We start from the raw sequence: 8,949 nt of genomic DNA on the forward strand, positions 1-8,949 counted from the left end.
AAGATTCGTCTCGCAAATTATAGGTAAATTATTTAATTACTTATTTTTTATCTATATTTAATGCTCCATACATACTGAAAGATCCGATGTGATGGGGATTTTAAATTTTTTTTGGATTTTTGGTGTAACTAAACAAGGTCTTGGTTTATTATTATACAGTACTGTATTAGTACTACTTGACAGGATCCTCTGCACTCTTCAACTCTACGCTACGTTGCTCACAATTCAAGAACCTTCAGAGAACAGGCATGCAAAATGTTCAAGTTGGGGATTATTCTCACTACCCGCGTGCCGTGGCCTCAGATCAATGTGATCCACCGGTAAACTACCATCTGATAAATAAGGCCATAGTACTCAGATACGTAAATGCAGCTCCCAGCCAAGTCAGTCGTTGGCACCCTGGGAAACTGGCAAAGACGAGGACCGTGGTCCACGAAGGACCACTTGGGTAAAATGCAATGACAATGCAACAACAGAAAGGAAAGGCCGGCCAAATGGTACAGTTCAAAGACTTCTCCCAAGTCACCCAACTGACCAACTCCAACCAACTGCCCCATAAACTTCATTAATCAGCCATCACGAGCTGTAGTGTTTGCCACAGTTCAAAAGATCGCTGTCCCAATCATGGCGCCACGGCACAAATGATGACCTGTCATGGAATCTTATACACCACATATGACACGATCACACGAGGGAGGCTCTTATTCCAGTGCAGAAAGCTTCGGCAACCTCCAATCACAGGATATTCAGGCAGAGCAGAGCTGAGTGCTTATGATGAACTAACCTCCTACTTTTTGATGAAAGTGCCTACGAACTTAGGACAGGGATCTCAAAAATCATGATGCTTCAATAGCAAATATTTACAGCTATACACCGTGTTACTCCGATCTTTTCAGACAAACTTTACTCACCAGTCATCAGCATGTACTGTACGAAGTACCGTAGGATAGTGTAGTATACCATCACCAGTGCTACTGGGCGACGTTTTATACAGCAAAAGTGGACAATGTACAGGTGCGCCGGCGGCCGGCGGCCTACTCCTCCCTGGGTATCCACCGGCTCCACCAGATGCTTTTGCGCTGGCTGGCGAGCTCGTCCATGCTCTCGTTGATCGTTTTCACGATCTTCTTCTGCAGGCGCAGCACGGAGGCAAGCACGTTCCGCTGGGCGTTGCCTTTCTTCGGTTTTATTTCCTACACGAAACACAGAGAAAAAGCAAACACACAAGCCGTGAGTCTTCGGTCTTCTCCTGACAGATCATACGTTTTATGATTTATCCCTGGAGTCAGAGCATGCAGAAAACGAAATGAAATGCTGCTGGTCTTCTAACTGCTTCTACAGCTCTTGGTATTTCAAATCTTGTGTTTTATGTAAGATTAGTGATTTCAAAGGAAAAGCTTCAGTTTTTTTGTCTAAGAACTGCTGGAACAAAGCAACAACTCCAGTACGTATTTTTCAAGCCTTTGTGTTACCGTGTTAGAAACTACTGGTTAGTATGCAATCATACTGCCTCAAAAGGTTTTGTAAGGCTGTCATACGTACCCTAAGCTCTTGAAGCTGTGCTTCTGTAAAGCCTCCCACTTCTTCAGTTCCTGACCTTGCCATGAGGCCGATAACCCACCGAGCGGCTTCACTGTAGTCCTTCTGGGTTGCCCGGAACAGTTGCAGTCGTGCGTTTTGCATGACAGAGAGGCCAAGGAGCCCCTCACGGTTAAAGTATGGGTGTGCCAATGCACCCTCAGCACTGGTCCTTTGCCGTGCTTTGTACCGGACCATCGACGTGAGGAGTTCCCATCCGATACCATTGTCTAGATCCATGATGTCAAAGCCCCTCCGAAGCTCAGCAGTCGCTCGTGGCTCCACCAGATTCCTCCAGGCTTGTAAGTCATAGTCGCATCTCTTCAGTTGGCGATTAAATTGTATGAGGCTGCTGTCAGTTCGTAGTGAAGGGAATGCCTACAAAAGAAACCAATGTCCTGTTAATAAAGATATTACAACAACTTAAAGATATCCAATGTAATTCCATAGAAAGATGCTGCCACTCAGCCACTGCATGTCTGGAATTGGGAAGAGACAAAACAATAAGATCCTTCAAGCAGATTTTATTGCAAATCTGCATCTTACAACACCATGGTAAAAAAAACAGGATTGAAATGACAGTGTAAAAATCTGATTTCACTCCACGATATATACAGGTGATGCTTGCTGAACCAGAGTGTGGAGATGTAGCTAGCTGCAGAGCAATACTCCACATACATTAAGAAGGCGAGGACAAAGTGTATATTGCTAGAGCTAGAAAAGGAGGTTGGATGAAGAGAAAACACAAGTCCCCTGCATCAAGGCCACCCGGTCCGCGGCAAAGGTTTGGAAACGGCGAAACAGGGCGCCACCTCAAATCCTACAAAACTGCAAATTCAGTTGTTCGATTACTTTGAGGAAACAAGAAACTTGTCCACCAGTGAGTTTCAGGTGCGACGTCAAGCCCAAGACCGGTTGCAAGAGCAAACCAAAGCAAGGGCTGCATACTGGCGCCTGCGAAGCAAACAGAAAGCGATCAAGGAAAGTGATGCAAACACCGTTTACCATCACGCCCATGCAACTAAACGTATGCGCCGGAAGTACATCAGGATGGTAAAGGTGGATGGACAAGAGATCGTCAGCCATGCCGGGAAAACGCAGGCCCTATCGACCTACTTCAAGTCCATCATCGGTGTTCCGGGTCAAGCCGTCGAGATGGACCTGCAGTCACTCTATGCAGGAACCCAAAGGCCAGGGTGTCAGCTGACGAGGCGATTCTCTGAAACTGAACTTAAGCAAGCAGTCTGTCAAATGAACCAGCTAAGTGCTCCGAGGCCGGATGGATTCGGACCGGCTTTTTTCAGGATTGCATGGCAGACAGTTAGAACACAAATCCTGGCCTTTGCCGAGGCTTTCCACCAGGGGGTTGCTGATCTGGATCTTATCAACCGCTCACACATGGTACTGCTGCCGAAAAAGCCAGATGCAATTGACGTGGACGCCTTCAGACCAATATGCCTCCAAAACTGTGCTCTGAAGATCTTAACTAAAGCCCTAACAACGAGGCTGCAGCTTGAGATTCCAAAACTCATCGACATCCATCAGACCGGCTTCGTCAGAGGAAGATCGATCTCTGACACCTTTGTATATGCAGTTGAACTTGTTCAGACTTGTCACAAGAGGAAAAGGCCAACAATTGTGCTGAAGCTTGACTTTGCAAAGGCCTTTGACACCGTCAACTGGACCGGGCTGGATTCAGTTCTCCGAGCAAGGGGCTTCCATCAGAGATGGCTCGACTGGATGCACAGCCTACTGTCTTCTTCTAAATCAGCAGTACTAGTGAATGGCTGTCCTGGGCCGTGGATAAACTGCAAAAGAGGTCTAAGGCAGGGTGACCCTCTGTCCCCGTATCTGTTTCTGCTGGTTGCGGAGACACTACAACGTCTGATCACTAAGGCAAATGAAATCAGACACCCAACAGAAGACAGCCTACCTTGTGCAGTTTTACAGTACGCTGACGATACTTTGATTGTCTTCAGAGCTGAAACCTCGGCAGCAGTCAAGCTGAAGGAGATTCTGGACCAATTCGCAGCTATGTCCGGACTACACATCAACTTCGACAAGAGTACCTTGGTCCCAATTCATGCAAATGCTGATCTGATACAGCAGTGTGTACAGGTTCTGGGCTGCAGTCAGGGCTCCTTTCCGCAGCAATACCTGGGCCTTCCACTATCGGCAAGCAAGCTTCCGGTATCTGCATTCAACATGTACATTCAAAGGACTGACAAGTTCCTTGGATCTTGGCAGGCTGACCTGCTTAACCCAATGGGAAGGTTAGTTTTGGTAAACTCGGTGCTCGACTCAATCCTTGTCTACCTGATGAGTTCGCTTCAGCTGCCGGCCTCTGCAATGCACACCATGGACAAGTTAAGGAGAGCTTTCCTCTGGTCTGGGGATAAGGCAGGTGTTGCTTCCCCGGCCAACTGTCTGGTTGTCTGGACAAGCGTTTGCAACCCCCGGGAGTGTGGTGGTCTGGGCGTCAGGGACCTAGGGGTGCAAAACATTTGTCTACTCCTGAAACTGCTACACCGGCTGCACTGCCCCCAATCATCTGCATGGGCTGCGTGGGTGCAAAGACGAGCATCGATTACGACTCTAACTGGAGAACTGCATGGAGATCACTGGCAGACCTTGCGGTCCATCGCTCCCCTTTACCAAGCTATCACCACTGTTCAGATCGGCGATGGGAGATGCACGTCGTTCTGGTACGATGTCTGGGATGATGAGGATGAAGCCCTGGCTGAGAGGTTCCCAGCTCTCTTGTCCCACTGCTCCTTCAAACAGGCCACTTTATGGGAGATCAAAACCTCTGGTTTACTTCGTACACTCGTGCCTCGACTATCAACAGCAGCACAAACAGAGCTACAGCAACTGCTCCCGGTCATTGAACAAACTGCTCTATCTGAAGCGCACGACAAGAGATGCTCGCCTTTCATCAGGCCAGACAACAGCCTAGACAGCGGTGCACTTTACAAGTTGATCAAAGCAAGAGGCCAGGGAGGCAGTCCAAGGGCAGCCTTCATTTGGGAAAACCTAGCTCCGCCAAGGGTGAAGCTGTTCCTGTGGCTACTAACACAGGGGAGAATTCAGAGTCGTTCGGCGCTTTGGAGGAAACGCATTGTTGACTCTGCAACCTGTGAAATCTGCAGCGCCACCGATGAGACCCCAGAACATATCATCCATGGCTGTGCTCTCGGCCGAAATGTCTGGGCAAGCATGAACCTCCAGTCCATAATCTCAGTGGATATGAGCGAACTGCATACAGTCCGAGGGCCCTCGGGCGACCAGTTTCCAGAGTTCCCATCCTTTCTGGCATTGGTTTGCTGGCATATTTGGAAGGCAAGAAATGCAAAGATCTTCAGGAATGAATCTAAAACGGCAGATCATGTGCTCCAGGAATGCATATCCACCACCCTGTTGTGGAAGTACAGATTTCCGTTGAGGAAAAGGATTGTTGCTGATCATTGGTGCTCCATTCTACAAATGGCTAGAGCAGGTCTTTCCTAGAATCTGGAGAAAGTTAGTTAGCAGAGGGCTCATACCACTCTCGGTTGTCTGTCCTCCTCTCTCCTCTCCTCTCTCTCTGGTTGTAAAAGTAGCCAAGGCAACACGAGGTTGCATTGTAACTCTTACATTTCGCGAGCCGGTTTGGGCTAAAATAAAATTTTTCACAGGTGGGGATCGCCTCCCCCCCGTTGACCATCAAAAAAAAAAGGTAATATAGCATGGTGCCACAGCCTCATGTACTGTTGCAGCAAAAAATAGTTCTCATTTCAATAAAATATAACGATGATCGCATACGTTAATAAATATGTGTGCTCATAAATCATAATGATCAGATGAGCAAATGCAACCATCTTGCAAGTCAGTGATAGCTAATACAACAGTCACTGCAAGCACATGCACTGCTAGCCAAAAATTGGATGGTGTTTTGAAGAGACGAACAGAGTAGAAGAGCCTATCCAAGCAGCAGTTGTAGAGGGAAGATCAGCACTATGATGGGATTCGAACCATGAACAAGAAAAAAATCATCGCGGCATGTGGAGATTGGAAAATACCAGTTTTAGACCTTTTCAGATTTTGTGGTCGTGTGCTCTAAGATATACCAGTGCCGCTGCTGCGCCTAGCATTCAATGTATACTCATACTGATCTTTGATACACAACTGTGCCTCTACTATTTTTTAATACATAACTGTGCCAACACATCTGTTTTGCAGATACCTACAAATATATGCTATTCCCTGTAATCACTCACCATCTGCAAGAATATGAGCCCCAAGCTATATATGTCGAATCTGTCAGGAAGATTCAGCTGTCAACGAAAAATATCACTGTATAAGCTTAAGAAATTATCCTTATTGGAACAATTATCTCAAAAACATGAAAAGAAAAATCAGTTCGAAGGAAACCTGCCACAGGACTGGAGACAAAGTTGTTGCAACTGGAACAGAAGGAGCAGATGGGGTTTGCGTGCTCATAATATATTGCTCTGGTGCAGCATACCTGCCAGGTAATTTTATAGCTTCAACAACTCTTTCTAGTGAAACCATTAGCACAAACAGCTTTGCAAGGTAAAATGTTTGACTAGTGGAGAATTTTCTTTGATGTTGCCATGTTATGCACTTATTGACAATGAAGGTAGCCATCAGTACCTTGGATCCAAAAGGAACTCTTTAGGAATATAGTTAATTCCTACCCGTAAGTCAGCTGCTGCTCCAAGATCAATAATTTTGAAGGTTCGTGATCCTACCAGAGAGAAACATTTGCAAATCAATGCAAAATATTTTATCATGAAATTGCAAACAAACTGAGATCCTTTTATTACCCTCTGAAAATATCACATTTTGAGGTTTTATATCTCTGTGAACAATCCCTGTCGAATGAAGTCCATCAAGAGCAAACAAGAGTTGTCTCATCACCGTTTGAATGATCTTATTCTCTCTCGCTATACCTTTTGGCAAGTCCTGGACATTGCCAAGAATTTTTGTCTCCACCTAATTGGCAAAAAAAATCGAGTCAGAGCTGTTTAAGTCTATAACAGCTACTCCATGCCACTGTAAATTTGTGATGACTGCTTGGTTGACTCAAAAGTTAGAATGCATCAAATGGAAGGTTTAACTTATCTCTCCGCAATAGATAAGTATGAAATATTGCAATTTTCCATAAAGTGATAATGCTAACTTAACTAAAGGAAGACAATAAGACATGCCTGACTATTCTTAACCAAAAAAGAAAACGAAATAAAAACATGCCTAACTACTCTCACTAACTGTGGATCACAAACTGAGGCTAATGTCTAATAAGCTAAAGGATCATACTTATCACGCTAAAGTTCACTGGAACTGATTAATCAGCTTGATCATTCTAGTACAGGTAAGCAAGTCAACACAGTGCAAGGTAGACATAAAGTACACCTGAGAAGATTTCAGCATCAAGGTGGCAATCATCAGTTAAATCAGCCACAGTTCATTCAAACAAGTAACTAACGCAACAAACATGAGAAAAAAAGCTGGTTCAGCTGAAGTTTAAGCAACCAAAGTAACTGGACTGACTCAAGACTTTTTCAAGGTGGATGGCAGAACTTACATTGTAAGGGAATTCCTTGCTTTGCATGAGATCATAAAGTGTATCCTCGCCTTCAAAACGCCAAATAATCCAGTATTCTTCAGCTCCCTTACCCTTTGTTTTGGTCTAAAAGGCAACATGCAATGCCTCAGGAATCAACCAAATTCTAGTAAATATAAATCTAAGACCATTTTGGACTTATCCTTTGTTGAGAGAAAGGGACTGGGAGAAAAAAACAACAACAATCATCCAACACAAACGAATTGTGACTGTGAGTATACCTCGCGAAAGCCATAAAGAAAATCCGCACAACTACTGGCACATGCCCTCCTGACACGTTCATTCATCCAAATCTCCACTGCTCCATACTCTGTTGCCTTCTTCACGACCACATCCCCTTGCTTCAAAGATGAACAAAAGAATTTAGATGCCCATTCGTATGACCGTTTGTTCACAAAAATGACCAGGGTTCTAGATATCATGAAGTCATCAAATCCAACGTTGTCAATAAACTATGAAACTGATTCACATATATTAACAACAACCACGTAGTGCACAGTTAGCTACTTAGCTCGTGTGGTCACAATATTAAACGTATATCCATGTTTTTTTTTCTCTAATTTCTCTCAGGACTACCGACTTTGTTGTCTAAGCAAAGCAGAAAGTATTGAGTCGATTAGCAACCGAAGTTCTACATAACTGAATATTTACATGCGGATGCAACATTAGGCTTTACCTTCTTAGCCGCTTCGGGGTTCGCCAGTGACGCCTTATACACGACCCCGAATGCGCCCTCCCCAAGCTTCTTCCCGAGCACGAAGTCATCCTGCCGAAGCAGCACCATATCAGCACAAAACGGTGGCGATAGAGGACCTAGGATTCGGAATTTCAAGCGCGAAAACCCACCTTGCGGAAGGTAGGGCGGAAGAGGCGCTCGGCGAAGGCGAGGACGAACATGTCGAAGAACCCCGGCGCGACGCCGGGCGTGGCCCAGAGGTACGACACGGCGGCGAGCGCGAGCGCGACGCCGGGGGCCGTGATGGTGAGCCCATCGTTCTGGGGGAGCGTGCTGCGGTAGATGACGTCGCCGCACTGCATGACGGTGCAGGGGAGCCCCACGCCCACCGCCTCCACCAGCTGCCGGCCCAGCCCCGCCGCGACGCCGCCGAGCTCCGCCGTCACCGGCCGGAACGACGCGGTGGAGGGGCTCGCCGGCCGCCGGCGCCGGCGCCGGAGGAGGGTGTCGTGGCCGGGGAGGAACGAGGTGGAGAGGCCGAGGCCACTAGCGGCCATTTCGGATTTTTCCCGATTTTTTCCTGGTTGAAGAAATGCGGCTCGCGCTATTTATTTCCCCGTGAGTTTGAATTATCGTTCGCAGATAATTTCATTCAATTCAAAGCGTGTGGCCCGGAAGAGTTTGACACGTGGCAGAGGGTCCACATGTTAGTGGCTCAAAATGCATGTGACACGGCGTGCGGGCTCCGAGCTTGCTGCTGGATTTCGCATTTTGATCCGTTATTAAGCCCCAGACTTCAGCGGAGATGAAATCAATAGAGTTTAAATTTTGATTTACGCCATGACTTTTTTCTGTTTCTGAAATCATTCAGTATAGCTAGACTTGAGAAAAAAAAAATAAGCAAAACGTGCATGTTGTATGTTTGACGTGTGAGTTGTGACCTTTCACAATGAGTAGAGTACTCCCTAAATAGTGCATGTTGGAATATACTCCCTTCGTTTTTTTCTAAATATTTAGTTTGTCCTAAGTTAAACATGTGTATTTTCTACCATTGATTTCAAAAAGTTTA

At 46.0% G+C, this 8,949-nt stretch overlaps 1 protein-coding gene across 1 annotated transcript; it reads right to left on the reverse strand.

Moving 5' to 3' along the window:
• LOC110430223 (serine/threonine-protein kinase STN7, chloroplastic) lies at positions 711–8,721 on the reverse strand. Its single transcript, XM_021447489.1, has 10 exons — positions 8,051–8,721; positions 7,881–7,970; positions 7,426–7,545; positions 7,166–7,270; positions 6,405–6,573; positions 6,232–6,325; positions 5,989–6,082; positions 5,835–5,891; positions 1,543–1,956; positions 711–1,193 (listed from the first exon to the last, which is right to left on the reverse strand). Exons 1-10 carry the CDS (start codon positions 8,435–8,437, stop codon positions 1,035–1,037), a joined length of 1,689 nt encoding a protein of 562 aa, XP_021303164.1. The 5' UTR covers positions 8,438–8,721; the 3' UTR covers positions 711–1,034.

Source organism: Sorghum bicolor, chromosome 9, assembly GCF_000003195.3.
Source record: "Sorghum bicolor cultivar BTx623 chromosome 9, Sorghum_bicolor_NCBIv3, whole genome shotgun sequence".
Taxonomy (NCBI): domain Eukaryota; kingdom Viridiplantae; phylum Streptophyta; class Magnoliopsida; order Poales; family Poaceae; genus Sorghum; species Sorghum bicolor.